At 36.0% G+C, this 23,086-nt stretch overlaps 1 protein-coding gene and 1 pseudogene across 3 annotated transcripts; one reads left to right on the forward strand and one right to left on the reverse strand.

Annotated features, from left to right (window-relative positions):
- Positions 1-1,247: 1,247 nt before the first annotated feature.
- Positions 1,248-10,459, reverse strand: LOC147531693 (G-type lectin S-receptor-like serine/threonine-protein kinase At5g24080; annotated as a pseudogene).
- Positions 10,460-16,807: 6,348 nt separating this feature from the next.
- Positions 16,808-22,563, forward strand: LOC147531694 (uncharacterized). 3 transcript variants are annotated; one of them, XR_015227526.1, is made up of 16 exons: positions 16,808-17,076; positions 17,503-17,630; positions 17,825-17,896; positions 17,981-18,094; positions 18,184-18,252; positions 18,344-18,400; positions 18,942-18,995; positions 19,076-19,138; positions 19,246-19,308; positions 19,611-19,775; positions 19,861-20,016; positions 20,220-20,300; positions 20,447-20,508; positions 20,674-20,793; positions 22,118-22,380; positions 22,462-22,563. XR_015227526.1 is itself a non-coding variant. In XM_086647371.1 (15 exons), exons 1-14 carry the CDS (start codon positions 16,941-16,943, stop codon positions 20,753-20,755), a joined length of 1,302 nt encoding a protein of 433 aa, XP_086503497.1. In that variant the 5' UTR covers positions 16,808-16,940; the 3' UTR covers positions 20,756-20,793; positions 22,118-22,446. The 3 variants fall into 3 exon arrangements, 2 of the variants coding, with proteins under 2 accessions (XP_086503497.1, XP_086503498.1); XM_086647371.1 differs by lacking the exon at positions 22,462-22,563 and having other exon boundaries at positions 22,118-22,446; XM_086647372.1 differs by lacking the exons at positions 19,246-19,308; positions 22,462-22,563 and having other exon boundaries at positions 16,811-17,076; positions 22,118-22,446.
- The last annotated feature ends 523 nt before the right edge of the window (positions 22,564-23,086 follow it).

A 23,086-nucleotide genomic window follows, 5' to 3' on the forward strand; every position in this document is an offset into this window, starting at 1 on the left:
CTATCTAGAGGGAATTGGAAAATAGAAATAGGTTTCTATTTTTGACTATTTCCTACATCTTATTCAAAATGGTTTTTAGGGAAACCTAATTAGGGTTTTACTCTAACTTAGGGTTCTATATAATGTCTCTTGAGACTTGAATAAGATGTGGAAAATTCTCAAGAAGCTTTCAATCTCTACAACATCAAGTAGAGAAAGAAAGAGAGATAATACCCAATTATCTATCTAGTCAAAGAAGAAGGTGTTCTCCAATCTAAGTACCATCGGAGTTCTAGCTAACAACAAGGTGGGAGATCAAGGTGATTGCTTGGTTCCCCAAGTAGAGGAGCTACAATTGGAGCTCTTGATCTTCTCAAAAGCGATTGGAAAAGTTCGAGGGGAACCTAGCGATTAATGTATTTATGCAAATAGTTTAACTTAGTTATGGTTATTAGCTTATGCATGAGATCCTAGGGATACTAGTATTAGACATATTAGATGTCTGAGATTCCGCTACCAACGCTAGGAGACACCATAACCCAACAGTGGCGTCAGACCCTCTTGCATGTAGCTATTTTTTGCTAAGTTTCGGACTAATCTATGTTTGATTAGATAGATAGATGTGTCTAAAAGTATTTCAGGCATCAATTTGGTTAGTTTTGAATGTGATTTAAAGTTATTCAAATTGTTTTTCAAAGTCGATGATTGAAAAGAGTTTCAAGAGATTCGATTTTGATTGATTTCAGTTTTGAAAAAGAGTTTTCAAAAGGTAGAGATTTTCATGACTTGGAAGTTTCTTGAAAATCAAATTTTGGATTTTAGATGGTTTCTAAAAGATTGGGACAGCAGCTATTGAGAATAGCAAAAAAAAACAAAAAAAAGGAAACATCAAGTTTTTGAATTTTCTAAAACTTGGAAGCAGCTGGATACACGTCTAGGACGTGACCAGGAAGCTTCCAGGACATGCCCAGGAAGCTTCTAGGTCATGTCCCAGCCCCTATGGGCCAGAAAAAGTCTGGCCCAGGCCAAGGAACCCTTGGCTCGGGCTAGAGCATGTTGGTCATGGGCGAGACATGCTTGGCCCGTTTCAATGCATGTCTCTGGCCTTGGCCGAGACAAACCCATGGGCTTGGGCCGAGAAAGTCTAGGGCCTTCTCCAAGGCTTGTCCCGGACCATTTCGAGATAGGTCTTGGGGTACGAGCATGCCCCGAAGAGCTAGCTGCCACAGGACAACTAATGGATGTATCCATTCAGTCTGAAAGAGATGTCATTCTGAAGGAGCGTCCTTCGACCAAGATGACAATGGCTTAATTTTTCGAATTAGATTTTGTTTCTCGGCCACAATCTAAAAAGATACCATAAACATTAAATGCACAAAGGAGAAACAATAAATCAGAGGAGTCGGAAGAAATGACAAAGAGAGATAGAGAACATAAACACTGAAGTAAAGGAGGTCTGAATCACATAGAAAAAATAAAGCATAATCAATGGCATCCAAAGATAAAATATTGTTGTATTATCAATGGTGAAAATGATTACTTTCAAGTCTTAAACAATGTTGTACACTTATGTGAGTCAAAATCCTTAAGCAGACAAAGGGAGAAGGTAACTGGAAAAAGTAATTGCAATAACATATAGTAGATGTTATCAGTTTGATATTTAGGTTAATGGCGGTGAAGACGTGCATAGAAAGCTTAAATCATTGAGTGGAAGATGGCTTAATGGAAGTTGTAGTGTCTGTGACTTCTGTTCCAGCCTTAGGAGATACAAGTTTACAGGTGAACAAATGATTTCCTTATTTCTTCTTTCCCAACAGTTTGAGATCCCACGCCTAGCTACATAGATTGTCTACGATAAAATGTGCTACACTACTGAAATACAGATAACTAGGTAACTATATAGTATCTGTTTTTCTCATATAACAATATATTCAGGCTTTTAGGTTCCATAATATATTTTTAGTGTCCATTCACATTAGAAGTAGTTTCAAAGAAAAAAAATTGCAGCAGCCTTAAATGAGAATGTCAAAGACTGCAAATGTCCTTGTTCTTTCAGTTAATGTTCAGCGCATCTATTTGAACCAGATACAAAGCACAAATAACAAGCCACGAGTTCCGGGACATTCTCATCATCGTGTTCTTGAGTTGTAGTTGCCCCACTTAGCATATGTTTCTGGAAATCCGAATAAGAGGTGGTGCCACCTAACCCTATGTATCGCTCCGCTCCACTCCCAAATTAGAACGGGTTTGGTGTTGTTTACCACCATAAGTGTTGTGGGAAGCCAATTGGGGCAGTCCGACCCCCAAATTGGGGCAGTCCGACCCCCAAATTGGTGCAGTCCGAGCCGTAAATTGGGGCAGTCCGAGCTGCGAAGAGAGAGAAGCCCAATCCTTTTGCTCCTTGCTCAATCTTCTCTTAGCACTTTTGGTGCCCTTCGGTCTGAACAGTCCGAGACCCGCGAATTGGACAATTCGAATGCTCTTTGCCCAATCTTCTATTAACACTTTATGTAGGCTTCAGATTGAACAGTGCGAGACGCGCGAATTGGGGAAGTTCAAATGCCCTCGGATTGCCCAATCCGCAGGGTGCAAATAGAGAGGGAAGCCCAATTCTTTTGCTGTTTGCCTAATGTTCTCTCAACACTTTGCGTAGGCTTCAGACTGAATAGTCTGAGACCTGTGAATTAGGAATATCTGTGGGCACGAAGAGAGAGAAGCCCAATTCTTTTGCTCTTCGCCCAATCTTCTTTTATCACTTCTCGCAGGCTTCGTACTGAACCGTCCAAGATCTGTAAATTGGGGCAATCTAAGTTCCCTCGGCTGCCCAATCCGCAGGGCACGAAGAAAGAAGGAAGCAAAAGAGTAAAATGAAGGGGCGCATATAGATGCACCCTTATATGTAGACAAATAAGTTAAGAGGGAAAGTGTTGTTGGAAGGCGATCTTGTTATTTTCCTCCTCTTACTCTATTTGTCCATGTAAGAGATCGAGTAAAGTATGAAGATTCTATCATTTTTCAGTATTGATATTGTCTTTGCTTTTGACACACAGACTTAAATTTAACGAGTACGGATAGGATTTCTTCTTGGTAGTGGCTTCACAAGTCCACTCTAAATACCTTGACATTTACTAATTAGTTTGAACATGTACCTATAACCCAACTCCGAACGCTCCCCTAACATCGACTTACCCTTCGAAGCAAACATCGCTCTAAAATATTGAAAAGTCGCAAATTCAAATCTTAAATGACATTTTTACCTTCCTGATTTTTCTCAATCAATTTATAGGTGCTAAATAATGTATATAGATGTGAACTCGCCTCCATGAGTCCATGGGTGGGTCAGTACACACTTTGGTGGGTTGATTGGCATCAGTACCTTGTTGGCTTTATTAGTTGCGAGTTATAAAAATAAGTTAAGTTTCTAATATCATCAATTCGATGAGACCCTATTGTTTTTTGTACTTTGTTTTTTCGGTAAACAAAAGACTAGTAAGAATTATGTCGGAAACTATGCAAAATTTTGATCAAGATGATGCCGCATTCTTCGTATCTTGGTATTGTGTTGTAACTATAAGCAGAAAGAGAAGATGGTTAAGAAGTAAATAGTAAAAGAACTACAATAATTAAATTTGTTGAAATATCTTTCTATATATTGAGATATCCTATATAATAGATATGAGGAAATATCAAATATTAGAAACTAGTAATAATTAGGAACTAATAAATATATTAGTATAAACTATTAAGAAATTAGTAAAATATTAGAAACTAGTAAAGTTAGAAACTAGTAGTATTGTAACTCTATAAATAGAGTCTTATATTTCTTTTGTAATCCATTAAGGAACAAAACAAGTTCTTTGATCAATTTCAACTTGGTACCAGAGCCAAAAGTCTTAAATTTTTGTTTGGGAATTTATATTGATTGAAAGAGAAGAGCCTTTCATCTTCATCTTGTTTTTCCAGTTTAGCTAAAGTGAAGGGCAATTGATGCTTCCGCAATAATGACTCTCAATAAGGCAAATTCAAATTTTGCTAAAGTTGTTGGTCAATCTGACAAAATTACTTATAAGTGTACTCACTGCAACAAAATTGGTCATACCAAAAGTCATTGTTATGAACTATTAGGCTATCCAGAATGGTGGGATCATAATCGAAAGAAAAACTCTAAGAAGACCCTTGTAGATCCAACTGTTAAGCAAGCTTCATCGACGGTAGCCACTACAGGTAATGTAGGCAAGACTTTAAATATGTCTACACAATTTTCGAATAGTACTTGGATAATTGATTCTGGTGCTACAGATCATATGACTTTTGATTCTAGACAGGTCTCAACCATAAACTAATCTTCACATAAATATGTCTCTACTGCCAATGGCACCTCAGCCCCTGTTGTAGGGGAAGGACCTATAACTCTAACGAACACCTTGAACTTAGACTCTGTTTTGGTTGTCCCATCTTTAGATCATAATTTATTATCAGTGTCTCAAATAACCACCACTCTATTTTGTGTTGTCATCTTTTGGCCTGAATTTTGTGTCTTTAAGGACATCCGGACAAGGCAAACAATTGGTTATGGTGTTAGGCGAGGAAAGTTTTATTACTTGGATTTAGTATCTGAAAGCTCTAATAAATTGCGTCAGGCATTAGTAGTGAACAATTCTGAAATAAAAAATAAAGATGAAATATAGTTATGGCATCGCCGTCTGGGGCACGCCTCCTTTGGTTATCTTAAGAAATTATTTCCATCGCTATTTATTAAATGCGATGTTTCAAGTTTTCAATGTGATGTTTGTGCACTTGCAAAAAGTCATCGTGCATCGTTTCCGTTAAATTTAAATAAAAGTCCAACTCCTTTTATGATCTTACATTCCGATGTCTGGGGTCCATCTAAGGTTCCTACTTTGGGTGGGGCACGGTGGTTTGTTACCTTTATTGATGATTGTACTAGGATGACTTGGGTGTGTTTGATGAAATCTAAAAGTGAGGTAAAGTTATTGTTTCAGAAGGTTCATAAACTGTTTAGTACTCAGTACAACGCAAATGTTCAGATACTTCGTAGTGACAACGGAGGAGAGTATATGGATCATGAACTTCAAACTTATTTGGTGTCTCGTGGTATTGTTCATCAAACTACTTGTCCAAATACCCCTCAACAAAATGGGGTCGCTGAAAGAAAGAATCGTCACTTGTTAGAAGTTATCAGGGCTATGTTGATCGAAGCACATATGCCATTATGTTATTAGGGAGAAGCACTTCTTGCTGCAACCTATTTAATTAATAGAGTACCATCTAGTACTATTGAGTTTAAGACTCCTTTTCAAGCTCTATCGGATGTTACAACTTCTCCGACAGTTTTAAATTTACCTCCACGTGTCTTTGGGTGTGTAGCATTTGTTCATCTTCATGAGCACCAACGTACAAAATTAACTCCAAGGGCATTAAGATGTGTATTTGTAGGGTACGGTGCAAATCAGAAAGGGTACAGATGTTATCATCCTCCAACTAAACGAATGTTTGTTACATTGGATGTTATCTTTCATAAAGATTCTAAGTATTTTTCACCTGAGTCTGAACTTCAGGGGGAGAAAACTAAGCAGGAAGTTCTGACTCTTGATTATGAAGAAACGGATAATCATGTAGAAGAGAACAAAATTGGATCTAATATTAAAGTAAATTTGATTCCTGAAGAAATAAGTAGAGCTGAAATTGAAATTCCAGAATTACCAACACCTGAATCGGTAGTGGAAGAAAGTGTTAATGAAATCGTTGAACAAATTGTGGGTTCACTTCTAATTGAAGTCGTTGAACCAAGGGCTAGTAATACACCAAACCAGTCAGTTGTCGAGGATGTTCCTGAAGCACCTTCCGAACCACCTAGGAAAATATTACCGTCGCGTCAAACCAGAGGTATTCCTAAACCGACATATGAACCTGAGCTGTCTAGTAGAGTCAAATATCCTATGAGTCAGTATGTGTCAGATCATCGGTTGTCAGAATCAAATAACTCGTTTGTAAATCAATTATCCACTGTATATATTCCTAACAATATACAGGAAGCCTTATCTGATTCAAAATGGAAAGCAGCTACGAATGAGGAGATGAAATCCTTACAAAAGAATGACACTTGGGAGCTAGTTGATCGTCCAAAAGATAAAAATCCAGTGGGATGTCGGTGGATTTATTCAGTGAAGTATAAAGCAGATGGTACAATTGAACGTTACAAAGCGAGACTAGTGGCAAAAGGCTACACTCAAACTTATGGAGTCGATTACACAGAGACATTCGCTCCAGTTGCAAAAATCAACACTGTTCGCGTCTTGTTATCGTTAGCAGCAAATTTAGATTGGCCACTACAACAATTTGATGTAAAGAATGTTTTTTTGCATGGGGAACTATTAGAAGAAGTCTATATGGACCTTTCACCGGGATGCAAGATACCACAAATACATAACCAGAAGGTATGTAGATTGAAAAAGTCATTGTATGGATTAAAACAATCACCAAGAGCGTGGTTTGGAAGGTTTACAAAGGCTATGAAGGAATTCGGTTATCACCAAAGCAATTCTGACCATACCTTATTTACAAAAAGGCAGAAAGGAAAACTCACCGCACTTATTGTATATGTTGATGACATGGTGGTTACTGGGGATGATCCTGAAGAACGAAAGGCTTTACAGAATTACTTATCTAAAGAGTTTGAGATGAAAGACCTTGGTCCATTGAAATACTTTCTTGGAATTGAAGTATCTCGTTCTAGTAATGGAATTTTCTTATCCCAAAGAAAGTATACCTTAGATTTGTTACATGAGGTGGGTATGTCAGCGTGTGAGCCGATTGATACACCTGTTGAAGAAGGATTAAAGTTGTCAGTGGAGCTTAATCAGATATCGGTTGATAAAGGAAGATATCAATGACTGGTTGGAAGGTTGATGTACTTGGCGCACACGAGGCCAGATCTTGCATATGCGTTAAGTATTGTTAGTCAATTTATGCACAATCCCGGTGAAAAACACATGAATGTTGTTTTACGCATTTTGAGATATTTGAAGGCGGCTCCTAGAAAAGGTATTTTGTTTACTAAAAATTCGAGTTGTCGAACTATTGATGTATATACTGATGCAGATTGGGTCGGGGAAGTAAATGGTAGGCGATCGACTGCAGGTTATTTTACCTTTGTTGGTGGAAATCTGGTTACATGGAGAAGTAAAAAAACAGAACGTTGTTGCACGTTCAAGTGCAGAGTCTGAATTTAGAGGAATGGCTGATGGCATATGTGAAGCGTTATGGTTAAGACTCCTGTTGGATGATTTAGGATATCCTTCTGAAAGACCAATTCAATTATATTGTGACAATAAAGCAGCATGTGATATTGCTCACAATCCAGTCCAGCACGACCGCACAAAACATGTTGAGGTGGATCGATGTTTTATTAAAGAAAAGTTGGAAGACAACATTGTAGAGTTACCAAAGGTCCGATCTGAAGATCAATTGGCTTATGTTCTTACCAAAGCAGTTTCAAGTCGAATATTTTCGAAAATGGTAGACAAGTTGGGCATGTGCGATATCTATGCACCAACTTGAGGGGGAGTGTTGAAATATCTTTCTATATATTGAGATATCCTATATAATAGATATTAGGAAATATCAAATATTAGAAACCAGAAATAATTAGGAACTAGTAAATATATTAGTATAAACTATTAAGAAATTAGTAAAATATTAGAAACTAGTAAAGTTAGAAACTAGTAGTATTGTAACTCTATAAATAGAGTCTTGTATTTCTTTTGTAATCCATCAAGGAATAAAACAAGTTCTTTGATCAATTTCAACTCCAACTCCAAAACCGAAGGAGGCATTGGTGGTACATTGATTTGATCAGACCCTTTTAACATTTTCACCACTCCCCCCATTGATGGTCTCATCCAAATTTCATCTCATATACACCAAAATGCAACTTTCGATGCTCTCATTGACTCGTCTTCTTTCACCATACCCATTAATCGTTTGTCTGCAACTTTCATCGGTGTTTCGTTCATCATCTCCTGCAGTAAGAACCCAAAGACGTCAATAGTGTATACATATATAGCTAGATCTATGGAGACTATTTAAAAATTCTAATGCACGGGTGATGTGGGATAATGTATACCTTGAAAGCCCATCCAGGAAAGTCGAAGCCATCTAAAATCAAACGATATATCTAGATTCCTCCTACCTAATGTATACATTGAAAGCCCATCCAGGGAAGTAGAAGCTATCTGCATCAAACAATATATCTAGATTCCTCCTACCTAATGTATACCTTAAAAGCCCACTCAGGGAAGTAGAAGCTATCTGCATCAAACGATATATCTAGATTGCTCCTACCACCGATGATTTCTAAGAGAAGCATCCCACTCTGGAGCTAAGTAGCCTCTAGTTCCTCTCACCATTGTTACAACTTAAGAAAGCTCTCTTCTCATCAACTGTGCTAACTCGTGCTTTCTCATCAATTTTCCTAACCTGAAATCCGATACTTCGGGAGAAAAATTCTCATCTAAAAGAATGTTTTGGGTTTGGTATCAAATGTATAATTCGATTTCGACATTGTTCATGAAAATATGCTATTCCTTGTGTTGTAGTAATCGCTATATCGAAACGAGACTCCCAATCTAGCACCTGTTTTGTTAATTCTCGACTATAAGTGTTGGAACGGAAGATCCATTTATCTAATGACCCATTTTTCATGAACTCGTAAACTAGAAGCCTGTAAAATTATGAACGCAATGTCATCATCTCTCAAAATGTAAAACGATTTATCGTAAAAAGATTTAACTTCTTTTCCCCCAGTTTGTTCCTTCGGAGCAATCCCCACAAAGTTGAACCAAGTTCATATGATGCGTTGAGCCAATTGTGTTCACTTCTGTTACGAATTCTCTCTCGCCACGAGGTAAAACTCTTTCGAGTTTCTTCACTGCAACTAAACTTCTATCTCCCATCTTTCCCTTATAAACACTCCCAAATCAATGAAACCATAACCTAAAGAGAGAAACACAAGCAAGAATTCAATTGCACTCGCAGAAATATTCTTACCAGTTCCAAGTAAGTGAGGAAAACTATTCGTCGCGTTTTGAAGTTCTCGGTAAGTGAGTTTTAACGGAGCACCCGTTACATTTAAAGATCCTTCGATAGATTTCTTTAAGAATCTTTGACGATGGATATTATAATATAGCAAGACACAGAGGAACCCAATAACAACAGACATACATAGAAGAATAGGAAGCACTTTTTGAGTTTTTTCAATGAATACCCAGACTTTCTAGAGTCATTTCCCGAAGTTACTATCGAAACATTCTTCCCAATCTTTAGGAATAACGTCGAACCCGGATCTTCAAACGCACCAAATTTTGATCTCTTTAGTACCCAACAATCAGCCTTCTCATCTTTTAGCCCGTAAACGGAAGCAACACATTCACATTCTCTAAAACAAATAATCACCACATTTTGATATTGTTAAGTTATCACTGTAATTTGAAATCACTGAATTCAGTAAAGTAGTAGTTTGTTTGAGAAACTGCTTCGATTTTGAACTTCGATGTCAAGTTTTCTTGTTTCTGTTTTTCACTGTGATTAGTATTCTTCGACGAATAAATCAAGCATTTGGATTCAACTTCTAGGTTAGAAGAACTCCCTAAAAAACAACTACAACTAGCATTGTTCTTGTTTTCATCCAATTTACATATCCCACTTCCACAAACTCCAGCTATATCGCCCAGTTTCGAGACAGAAGCCCATTCGGGTACCCATTTTTGTGACCCGTTTACGTCGTTATCCCATCTATATAGACGTAAATTTCCATTAATTTCAAGTATTAATCTATGTGGGACTAATTTTTCGCTTATATCGTGTTTGTACATGTAAACTCTACCCTCAGAGGACGGACCATAGACATTACCAAAGTTCCCCATTTTGTCCAAGATAGACTATACTTCTCCTGTAACATTCGAAACTTCGGGGTCCTGACCAGTACGTGTAGTTCGAGAGAGAAACTTCTTGTCTGTTAGACTTGGGTAAGTTGTAATTGACAGCGAGGCTTAACGACGTTCGTTCTTGGAGCATTTTGAGTGTGTAGTAACCTCCATATAAAGGGGATCAGTTTGGTGTAGAAAGCTTTGATAGATAGGTTGGTGGGTAGTGCTGTAAGAATGAAGTTGCCGGAATCTGACATAATTGCTTACTGGGTGTCGGAATTTGATGTGTTTGACATCCAAATGATGATATCCTGGTTGATTAAGACGAGGTTTTCGTTGTCATCGAGCTTCAAAATTGCAACTTTTCCAACTGGTCTGTTTCTAATTTAGATGATTGAGAGAAAATGAAATTGTTGACTAAAGTAAGTCCATGAACCTGCATATAGAACAATTATGAATTTCCTAGTCTAATTGAAACCGGTAAATGGATAAATTTCGGATTGGATTTGATCCAATCCAATATGGATAGTCATTACCTTGATCATGGCTAGTGAAAATGATGAAATTTGTTGTTCAATTGATCAATATACTAAGAAGTGTTTATCAACAAAGAAACCCATTAGACTAAAAAACCAGGGTCGTGGCTGACAGTCCAGAGGCCCAGTGCGAAACTTTTTTAAAGGCTTTTTTTAACGAACTGAAAGGTTTTTTGTATACGAAAAGTAATAAACAAAAAGTGTAGTTTAACTCTGGAAAAAATGGTTTATCGTGGTTAATATATGACATTACTATATAATGAACTTTGCATTTTCTAAGTAAAGCTTATCCGAATTGTAGAAATTTTTATTTTCTTAAGGTATTATTTCAAATTTCGAAAAATAAACATCTCCGATAAAGAATCAAATTTAGTTTTTTTTCTTTTGCTCGTGTGACAACATTTAGAGAGAAGATTAATATTTTTCATGCAAAAATAAAAAGAATATTTTATGAGATTATTGTATCTAAGTAGGCAATAAGAAGATTTGAACTCTCTCATTCTCCATGTCACTATTCAAATTAGGTTTTTGACGTTTTTGTCACACGGTCACACCATTTAAAATTAATAATTAAAATGAAAAACTTGATAGAGATAAAGATTAGTTGTCGAAAAAAAAGGATAAATTAAAGGAGTGGAAAAGAAATAGAGGAGAATTATGACGCAGCGGAAAATTCCGAAAAGAATTATAACTCCGTTTAAAACTTTTAAAACCTAGAAAAAGCCTTTAGATTTCCGTCTTAAGACATATAAAACCGAAACTAAGAAGATTTACTACTAAATACTGAATTTTATTGATAAACTTGAATCAATTTAACAACTATTGAATCCCCTTATATAGACATTAGAGTTTTCCTAAACACTCTGATTAACAATTTCTAATAAATAAAATACTAGTTTCCTAAACCTAATCAAATTCTAATAACAACTTCTAAATAAATAAAATACTAGAATATAAAACCCAGAAGGTTTCCTAAAAATATAAAACTGCTAAAACTAACAATTATCTACTAAAAAAATAGGAAACTACGAAAATAACTTGATTTGATGATATCTAGGATTTTCAGAAAATCTTCTGAAAATCTCCCTGCATCAAATTACAAGATAAAAAACTAAGATGCAATTAAAGTAAATATAGTAGATATAAGAATCAAAGTAGCGATTGTGATTCTTACAAGAAACTAGAAGAAAAAATGAAGCTAAAAGCTATAAGAAACTAACTAAAAACTATATATATATATATATATATATATATATAAACCATTAGACTAAAAACCCACTATTGATATAGTATCAACCTTAACTACCACAGAAGACACAAATCACTTTTTATTGTAACCATCTAACAAAATATTCTCCTTAACAAACAGAAAAAACACCATTGACATAGTATCTACCTTAACTAATAGAAGACATAAATCACTTGTTTTTTTTCTTGGGGGCACCCATTTGGGTTGTTTCGTTATCTCGGGACCTTTACCGTCTCTTCGATCTTCCTCTTCTTTTCTTTCCCCTTAGCGATGTTCCGAGCATAAAGCATTTGATCAAGGTGAATGTCTTCGATGTAGTGTCTTACATTGTCGGGAGTGATTCTAAAAACTACAAAAAGAAGAAACTATAAATAGATAGTTATAAAAGAAACTATATAAATAATTAACAAAAACACTTAACTATGGATGTCACCACAAGTTGATTGAACCTGAACCTTGTTTTTCATTAGGCTCGACCGGTTTACTGGTCTGGACCGTAGCTTCGATGATTAGCTCCTTGATAGTATCTATCAATTAGTATCAATTACAAGCAATTAGTACCAATTAGTATCAATTAGTATCAATTAGTATATAATATTTTTATAATTAAAGCATAGACTAGTATAAATTTGGTAGTTTTCATTCTTGTATATTGACTCAATTCGTATAAATTTGGTAGTTTTCCCTTAGCGATTTTCCGAGCATAAAACACTTGATCAAGGTAAATGTCTTCGATGTAGTGTCTTACATTGTCGGGAGTGATTCTAAAAACTACAAAAAGAAGAAAATATAAATAAATAGTTATAAAAGAAACTATATAAATAATCAACAAAAAGACTTAACTATGGATGTCATCACCAGTTGATTGAACCTGAACCTTGTTTTTCGTTAGGCTCGGCCGGTTTACTGGTCTGGACCGTAGCTTCGTCTTACATTGTCGGGAGTGATTCTAAAAACTAAAAAAAGAAGAAAATATAAATAACTCGTTATAAAAGAAACTATATAAATAATTAACAAAAACACTTAACTATGGATGTCATCACCAGTTGATTGAACCTGGACCTTGTTTTTCGTTAGGCTCGGCCGGTTTACTGGTCTGGACCGTAGCTTCAATGATTAGCTCCTTGATAGTATCTATCAATTAGTATCAATAACTAGCAATTAGTACCAATTAGTATCAATTAGTATCAATTAGTATATCAATTAGTATATAATATTTTTATAATTAAAGCATAGACTAGTATAAATTTGGTAGTTTTCATTATTGTATATTGACTCAATTCGTATAAATACCCGTTGTGACACAACTTTTAATATCTCAATGAAATATCATTCTATTTCAGATATGGTGTCAGAGAATCGATTTTGATGCTTCACAATAGTTGTGCGAAATTCTTTGTCGGATCATCTTTGTCGATTTTGATCCTTTTTTTTCTTCTCTTTCTGTCTCTACACCATTGCCGGCAAATGGGAGGACCCCCTTCATCGGTAATTGTATGGGCCAAAATTCGTCATCAGGAGCGCCCCTAGAATCCACAATTAATGGGCTTACACAGTGACCAAGCCAATGAATTAATGGTTAATGGGCACGACGCGTTTATCTTCGGACACCCTGAAGCAACGTTAAAATACGGAAGCACATCCAACCCTGAATAAAGAGGTCGGTCCTCACCTCCTCAGCAGACCCCCCTCTGTATACCCCCCTCTGTATACCCGTTGAGTAGACGTTATAGTCATTCAAGATCAAAATATCTCGAATATACCCCTTAGGGGGTTACGATATCCGCATTTATGGTGACAGCTCTATCCGTTACCGCATTAAAGAGAAATCTCATCACCGGGTAACAGTCGACCCAACACACTATAACATGACTAAACGAAGAATGATACATATCATCTGATTATCAACTAATAGATCCAATATTCGCCTGAAATTACTATCGAATTAACACCTAATACAACTTATTTTCTCTTTCATATAGTTCCGATGGTCGTAGTTGACTTCTAGCTAAGCATTACGATCCCTAATTCGACCGGACTAGATGATCTTTCGGATAAAGTCATCGTAATCCTGTTCGACCAAATTGAGCGCATTTTCATCTTGGTCGAAGGACACTCCTCCAAAAGGACATCTCCTTCAGACCGAGAGGGCATATCATTCAGCCTCCCACTTGTACTTAGAACAAGTGCAATACTCGATTCTACCCCCTTATATTTCAGGATTGAGGTATCGACCCTGATTATGTGGACTTTCCTAGCCTTCTCGTAAATCCCAGGACAAATCTGGTTGTTTTTAAGTAAAGACATGGCTTAAGACGACGAGGTTAATCGTGTCGACCCCCAGTTCTAGGCTTGAGTGGCAGACCTCCTTCGGATTCAACCTCCCTGTTGACTTGACGCGAGTTGACCCACGGGGTTTTAGTCTTTTCTAGACTCATTGACCTTGGTCAACTGATGACCATTTTATTGATCATCACCCACTATCATTCTTTCTCCACTCCAGTAACGATCGTTGACAAATAACCATTCCCGACGACCTTTAATTATTTTTCTTCTGTTTTTTTTTTCTTTTCCGACCACCATCATTTATCGCTATTTCTTCTTGTTATCGTCTTTATTTTCTCCTTCCTCCTCTCTATCTTCTTTCCTCTCTCTCTCTCTCTTCCTTCCCCCCTCTCTCTCTCTCTCTCTTCTATTTCCTCTCTCACCTCCTTCCTCTCACTCTATCTACTTTCCTAAGGGTGGGTCCCATTCGCCGGAATCCAATCTAGTTTTGAAGGATAGGAGAAAAAAGAAAGGGAGGAGAGGAGAAAGAAAAAATGGATGAGGGATGAGAGAAATAATGGTGGCAGTCGGAGGTAGTAGCCGGAGTTGAAAGGAAATAATATTGCTGCCCCGAAAAATCTTATAAAATCTATAATTTTTAGTACTCTAAGGCTATGTTTGGCGTGCGGGAATGGCGTCGGAATGGAATGTGATTTCCGGGAATCACATTCCAGATCATTGTTTGGCTTGTGGGAATGGCGTGGTTGAGGGAATGTGTCTCCCTCAAAAAGGGGTAATAGCAAACCCGGTGGAAGGTGGGTTTGTGATTCCCATTTCCCGGAATCACATATATTAATATTAATTGGCAAATATATCCTTAACAAAATATTGAATTACCAATTTTTAAATTACCGTGTGATATATAAATCATGATTAAACTAGGGTTTATGAACAAAATTTAAATTGAGATAGATTACTATTCATTTAGGTTTACTTTATTTCAGATAAATTTTTATTAAGACCTTTATTTATTATCTTTAAATTTTATCCCTTTGGTGTATCGTGTTATTATTTCATATCTACGAATTTGAATAAATAATACTGATTTTAATATATAACAAATTTGATGTGTATTTTATGTAGTTTAAGTAAAGGTAAAAGTGAACTTTTACAAATATTTACGTTCTTATTCCTATACAAACCAAACACTTAATTAGGAATATGTCAAGAATCAAATTCTCATTCCTGGTCAAACTAAACATCAAATTTCAGTAATCAGATTCCTGAGAATCACGTTATGGGAACATTTCCGCGCGCCAAAACGTAGCCTAAAAACTTTAACAAAATTGGTAGTATCTCTTTTGAGTTTGGTATTTTTAAAATCTTATTATTGTTTTTCTGCTGGTCATTTATTTTTATGGCGCCCCTTTAAGATTTTGTCCATGTGAGAAACCTTTATGGGGAAGTTCTACAAGCGCCCATGATAATTACTGTAACGCCCCATTTACATCTTTAGGTCTCATTAAATTTTGACTGTAAAGGGGTGTTTATATCAATTATTTTGAGCGCCTATAAACCTTCCCTTCTTTTTGTTTGTAATTGGCCCAAAGAAACCCGATCCACGATCGTCCAGAGATCTCACACAAAGTTATTTATTGGTGGCCAATACGCGGACAACCGTTTTTCTTATATGGACAACTATTTTCGGGCCAGATGCGAGTCAACTATGCTTGACTTAGTTGACTTTCATTTAATAAGGGGACAACTCCATAAAGTCTTAAATACTAATAATTAGTAACTTATGGACTACTAACAAAAATAATAGTTAAAGATTGAAAACCTAAACTGTCTTCTTCTTCATCTTCTTCCTTCTTGTTAGTCTTATAAATCTTTCTTCACTTCTACTAAAAATAAACTGTAGTTTCTACCATTTTTTTTATCAAACCCTAGATGAATGAAGAAGACAAAATCTCTTCTTAGTCTTATTCTTCTTTCTTCACTTCTACTAAAAGTAAACTGTAGTTTCTACCATTTTTTTTATCAAACCCTAGATGGATGAAGAAGACAAAATCCCTCAATTTGCACGTGAAGAAGTTTTTTCGGGCGTTTCCATAATAGGCATTAATGACATTGATGAGGTAAAACAGAACATAACTTGCGACGAAAATCTGGCAAAATCGGACAATTTTCCAGATTTTCGTCGCAACATAGCTTCTGTTATGCCATATTTTCGCAGAAAACCGACGAAAATATTGCATAACAGAAGCTAAGTTGCGACGAAAATCTGGCAAGTTTTCTGATTATGCCAGATTTTCGTCGCAAGTGATGTTCTGTTATGCCATATTTTTGCACAACCTGAATTACCAGATTCATCTTCCTCTTCACCATCGTTTTCAGAGTCGGAACCAACAAATCCATCTTCGTCTTCCACATCTTCTCTAATTTTCTCTGCCATCAGTACCATCTTCTTCTTCATGGATGGTTTTAGAGTTTTAGGGTTCTAACCTTTGTCTTTGGGAAGATTCTACAACAACACCCTTGCCTTTGTTTGATGCCATAACCACCAATGCTTCTCCGAGGAATTTGTCTCTCTAGAAATTTGGGTGATGATGAAGAACAAGTAATAGAAGAGATGAAGACTAAACTAACCTAGGGTTTATGGAGAAAGAGGGAGGTCATCAAATAATACATCTGATTCTAAGAGAACTTGAGCGAAAATAATAGAGAGTTGTCCCCTTAGAAACTGATGTCCATATAAAAATTTAATTTTTTTGCGTTGTCTACATAAGATAGTTGTCCATATAAGAAAAACGGTTGTCCGCATATTGGCCACCTATTTATTTTGTTGAACAGAGATCTCATAAAGTTATGACATTAGATTTCTTCGGACTGTCTTTCTCTTCCCTTCTTTTCCTCAATGTATAAGAGAAACTAAATATCCTTTCTCTCTCTAAATCTTCTAAGATGAAGACTCTGAAATTCTTCATTTTTTCAATCTCTCTTGTTCTAATAATTTGTTCACAAATTAAAGCAGATGCAGAGAATGATTCGTCATTGAAGATCGAACTAGACCAACTCAAATCCAAAATATCTCTTTTAGGTTTCTACCCTTTATAACCCTTTTCTTGTTAATTTAGCCTCTTTCTGTACGTGTGTTCTTTCTGGTGATCTTGGTTTCTTTTGGAAGTTTTCTGAAATCCGGAAGTTTTTTTTTTTTTTTTTTTTTTTTTTTTTTTTTTTTTTTTTTTTTTTTTTTTTTTTTTTTTTTTTTTATAGAGATAGTGAATTTTGTTGCTTTGTAAAGAGGTTTACTTGTTTTAGTTAAAATTCTATAGTTGAGGGCAAACTTCCGTTTAACTTTTGTGTAGAAAATACCCAAAAGACTACTTTTTAAGTGGAAAAATATGAATTGGATGTTTCTCTGAACTCAATCTGTGAAGTCAAAGAGACCATAGTGGTAGTAGGAGTTGATTTTTTCTAAAGTTTGAATGATGGGTTTATTGGTTTTTATGTTATTTTATGGAAGAATCAAACATTGAGGATAAAACCCTGGAATTGAAGGGCAAAGATGAGAACATTTTACAATTGGAAAAGCTTATTCAGCAAAAATCAGATAGCATATTATCATTACAGAGTGATGTAGAATCACTTCAGGTAAGCATTTAGAATTGAGTTTGAATCAACTACTCTTAATTTCACTAATATGTAGATACTAATTTCGGTCCCCGAAAAGTTATTGCCTCTGAGAGTTTCAAGGAGAAAATAAAACAATGATTTGACTTCCAATTATTTACTTATGGTTATTTATAATTCATTTTTTTATGACAAACTTGGTCTATGATTTGTAGAAAAAGGTAAATGTAGATGTTTCGGAACAGGTCGGTCAGGCCCATGCACGCACAGGTGAACTTGAGAAGCAGGTCAGTTTTGATAGCAGAAGATATAGCATTTAAGGCATTGCTAAAAGCATTTACTTATCATTCTTGCTATGGATCTTATTGCAGACTGAGAAGCTTAGGAAGGAACTAGGAAAACAAGATGCGAAAAAAGATTCCTTGGAAGACTTTGCAACTGAAGCTGCGAACAAACTGAAGATACTCAACTTGAAGCTAGAAAATGTATGCGGTTTCTACTGTTTTCTTGCCAATTCAGAGACTCAGTATACTAGCCATTGCATTATAACTCATCTTTTATTGTTTCTTAACAGCTTCAAAAGATTAACAATGAACAAAAGGACAGAATTCAGAAAACTGAGCGTGCTCTTCAAGTGGCAGAGGTGCCTGGGTTACTTTGTTTTTCTGAAATAGTTATATAAACTATGTTATATCTCTTATTTATCTCTTGGATATTTGAATAATTCTTTACAGGAAGAGTTATTGAGGGCAAAATACGAAGCCTCTGCGAAGATGAAGGAGTTAACAGAGGTAGGATACTAGGCTATGAGAATTGTACATATACCAGCTTTCTTTGATAGTGCTTTTGATTCTGTTCATTGCACTATGTTACTGTATCCAACACCCGGAATTTGGAAGCGTTGATTATCTCTGTACTGTTTATATCTCATGCAAGAGTTAACTTGTTGGCTCCGGACTTGGTCCCAGACAGGCTAGGATAGAGCCCGAGCTGGCCGAGTCTCTCCCTAGTTAGATGGCAGAAAACATGTATAGAATTCATACATGTAACTATGTAAGCTTGCAATCGTCCATTTCTATCATGCTCTCGTCAGAAAACTTAACCACGCTTTGGCTATGGCTACAGCCAAGGTCGAGTTGGTCCAAGTTACTTGGAGCATGAAATGAACTGCGCATTAATAAGCCACAATTAGTCATTGCTTGTCGTAGCTCAACCAGGTCCTATATCTCTATTCATTGATGAGAAGTATTGGATACTGAAGTTTGTTTAAATATGTGACATATCATATATGCACTTGGACCTTAATAATTAGCATATTTTATTCGTGGTCAGGTTCATGGTGCATGGCTTCCACCATGGTTTGCAACCCATTTAATTCACTGTCAGGTAAAAAAATCATACCACTATCTTGGAATTTTTATGTAGAGAAACCTCTTCATCTGAAATGATTCATTGTGACCCTCCAGTCCTATATTGCAACTCACTGGCATCAACATGGGCGACCTGCACTAGATGTCGCTATTCAAAAGGTTATATTATTTAATTTCACTGATTTTGTGTTGCCTCCTATTATTCCCAACTGAATAAAATCTTCTCCGGTAGACTGAATCAACTTTACTTACTTGGCTCATTTTAGACCTTGGAGAAGAAAGCCCAAGCTGAGAAGTGGGCTGAACCCCATGTAGAAACGATCAAAACTGTAAGTTTCTCCTTTGTTTATATCCAGTGTTTGGTTACAAAGCTTATAGCATTTCAATATCTGATTGAAGGAGTTATGTGTGCGGTAAGCCAACCACCAAAGGAAGATCTGGGTAATTTCCTTATAAGCTGCTTATCAGTTTTATTTTGGAAACTGCACTTTGTGGTGGCATCAACTCCCAAAGAACTTGTCCTTATTTTTTTGGGTTGGAAAATGGAACTGTATAAACTTATATGGGGAGATTTTATATACAATTTTCTTAATCAATGAAGTATTGTGATTTTCTGTTCTACTGTCTTAAGAAACTGGTCCCAGCTCTGAAGGAACAGTGGGTGGTTTTTACAACTTATGCTGAACCACACGTTCAAACTCTAAGTACTAAAACCATCGAGGTTTACAAGTCATCCATAAATGCCATAAAACCACTCCTTGTTAAAGCACAACAACAGGCAGATCCGTACATTCAGGTATGTAACCTCATCTTCACATGTATAGTTCAAGGTTCAGCCTTAAAATATGTACCCATTCCCACAAGCTTTGTTGTGGTTACAGGAAGCAAAAAAGTTCAGCAAGCCATATATCGATCAGATAGCAACTGTGGCTAAACCACATGTTGACCAAGCACGGATTCTATTGAAACCTTATACAGCAAAAGCTATTCATGCTTCCACGAAATTCCTTAAAACTGCAACAACTTACCATCATCAGGTGCCTTTCCATTTTCCTTCCTTTGCATTTTTCTTCCCAGCGACTTTGATATAAGTTTATAATGCATACTACTGAATCAGGTTTAAATAATAATAGTTGTTGACTCACGTATAAATTGATCAGTGCACACATTTTATCTTATAGTCTTATATTAGAAAAGGTTTATCTCACCGTCTCACATTAACTATTTTTTATATTGCTAGGTCCAAGCTCATGTCCACAAAAAACTAAACCAGCATGAGCTAACCAAACCACTTGCAACGAAAGAGCTGGTTTGGTTTGTGGTATGTTCATATAAATCGCCCTGATGCATCTTTTTTCTTTGACTAGCATATATTTCTCACTTCTCGTACTTAAGCAATTCATAGTTTTTTAATTGTCGATATTGTACCTAATCTATCTGAAGTTCTGAACCTCAACTTTTGTGTAGGCTTCTGCTGTATTGGCGTTACCGGTATTCTTTCTGCTTAAATTCTGTTCAGCTATTCTGTGGTTAGTTTTTGTTCCCTTTTCAAATGTATCTTTCAGTAGAAGCAACAACTCTAGTACTCAGTGATTTTACTACAACTCTTCATTTTTCGCTCTCTTCTGATGGTATCAGACTTACCCAAGTCTTATGCTGTTCCATTTCTTCCCTTTTCCTTTGTAACCTTGCAGTAAGAAGGCAGAGAAACCTACTCGGAATAGAAATGCGCATCACGCCCGCCGGAGGCCTAAACGGGGGCATTCTGACAAATAGTGTTAAATTACCTGGATAAAGTTCTCGTCATATTTAAGGTATACGTCATATTTCATTTAAAAGATTCTGCTTTTCTAAATTTTTGGCTTTTTTGAAAGTTTTATACTTGTTAGTTTCAAGTTAGTTTATGACGTCCTTTCAGTCTTAGGTTTTAAAATTGGTAGTGAATGTCATTGACTTGAAGTGTTGTTTATTTGAGTTTCAATTTCATCTCTAGGAAAAGGTCATTGACTTCAATTATGGGGTTTGGGCAAGAACTAGGTCATTTCGTATTGAGGGTGTACCAAACTTAAACTTATCCATGAACCTGATAGAGAGTTGCACCCATCTTTTGTCTGATCCTTCTAGGGAATCCTTTTATACTTATTTCAAGTTCAAGTATACCTACATCCATCGGCATTGTTTCTGTTTGGGATAGACTAATATCTAATGGGTAAAAATATTCCGATGGCGTTGCGTCCCTATAATTAGGTGGTGTTTGTTTTTCCTTCAAATTGAGCTCTGAAATCTGACTTGAGATCTGAATTTACTCAAGTCAGATATCAGAATGTTCATATTCTATCTGACTTGTCTGAATGATTAACCTTGACTGATCTTTGGTTTATTTGAGTGGGACATAATCTGACTTAAGAATCCCTTGCTTGAAATGACAATTGTGACCCTAACCAAAATAAGTCAAACCTGTACAAATCGGATTTAGACAAGTCAGACTCATTCAAATCAGGTTGAAAGTTGAAACAATAAGAAGAGCACAATCTTAGATGCTCAACAAGGATGGGGCAGGGGAAACAATTCATCTTTTTTATAATTATTCATAATATTATAGATATTCTGGATTGTATAGGTATATATCACTTGTTTCTATGTTTATTCATATTTTTTCAATTATTTTCTTATTTATTGGTATACTAACATTTGTAGGTTAATGAATATATACTTCTAGATTCTTTTCTTGTTTGTACAAAATTTCTTGAAGATGGAATTGTGGAAGCAAATCCAACATGGGTCTCCCTCAATGTTACCAGATACTCAGAATTTTGTAGTTAATTAGTGAAGATTTTTAGTTTTATGGAGATAAATGTCTAAGAGTTGGTGCATCTATTGCCTCATAGAGAGTATATATTGCATAGGAAAATAGTCCAAAATACACTACAAGAAAATATCATGACGAAGAGAAATACCCCAAGTACCTGATACTCAAATGGTGCTTATCGCGTGCCGGTACCCATACCGCGTATCGGAGCGATCTGGGTACCCGGTAACATTGGTTTCCCCATTTACATTCTTAATGTAGCGTCCCTCACACAGTGAGAGAATAGAAAACACTCTGTACTGAATATAGTATTTTTTTTTGTTTTACAGAAAAGATAGTGACATTTTGCTCATGACAAGATACGGTATTACATTGGAGGCCCCAACCGTGTTTGGTGGGGAAAAAAGATTCGTACTTCTCACACAAAAAACGGTATATACTTCAAAAGGAGTTTAGAAATGGTGATGGTGTTATTATTTATCAGAAACTCCTACTGATTTTTCTTTTGGTGTGCTTTATATTCTTTTGGTTCTCTTATCTGTAAGTGAACCAGGATTTAGAAAGTGCTTTTTGGGGGTATTATTTTGTGGTAGTATTTCCCTCTCTATGTTGAATTCTTGCTTGTTGAATGGATATCTAATTGGTTAGTTTCTGAAAACTTGAGAAATACAAGGAATATTTTCCTCTCTATGTTGAATTCTTGTTTGTTGAATGGATATCTAATTGGTTAGTTTCTGAAAACTTGAGAAATACAAGGAATTCAGTTCTGAGTAAAGGAATTCAGTTCTAAGAAATACAAGGAATTCAGTTCTGAGCAGCATAAGAAAATGAATCATCTGGCATGATTCTGAATGTAGTACAATACTTGTTTCAATCCGAGGTTACTTTTCTTTTTTTTTGCTCCTAGTAAGGGTTTTGGTGATGTTTAAATAGAAAATTAGTTGAAACTGCTTTTTTTTCTCTCTATATGATAGTTGAGATTAGAACACTTGTGAAGGTACAAGGATAGAAGGAAAGAGATACCATATTTTTTCTACAGATATAGCATAAATTTGACAAATTGTTGGAGTCAATCATTTTCCTTTCTTAGCTGACGAATCAGAGGTCCTAATGGACTGTCGAAGCTGACTTGAAGCTGACTTAAAAACGATTCGGGGGTTTATGAGCAAACATGGCATATACATCGAATTCAAAGACCATTTAAAAAAAAAAAGCATGGACGTAATCACACTGGAAATGCCATTTAAAAAAGGGAGATGCTAGAGTGCCCAATTTTTTGGGCATTTTAATGGCTAGCT

The sequence above is a fragment of the Eschscholzia californica genome, unplaced genomic scaffold, assembly GCF_041429995.1.
Source record: "Eschscholzia californica isolate CP2 unplaced genomic scaffold, dmEscCali1.0.p SCAF_6, whole genome shotgun sequence".
Classification (NCBI taxonomy): domain Eukaryota; kingdom Viridiplantae; phylum Streptophyta; class Magnoliopsida; order Ranunculales; family Papaveraceae; genus Eschscholzia; species Eschscholzia californica.

Bases quoted from the DNA above. Each gene is read 5' to 3' on its own strand.
- LOC147531694 (XM_086647371.1), top strand. From the start codon at position 16,941: ATGAAGACTCTGAAATTCTTCATTTTTTCAATCTCTCTTGTTCTAATA. The intron at 19,309-19,610 runs GTAAGTTTCTCC...TACTGTCTTAAG, and splicing joins ATGTAGAAACGATCAAAACT to AAACTGGTCCCAGCTCTGAA. The intron at 20,017-20,219 runs GTGCCTTTCCAT...TTATATTGCTAG, and splicing joins CAACAACTTACCATCATCAG to GTCCAAGCTCATGTCCACAA.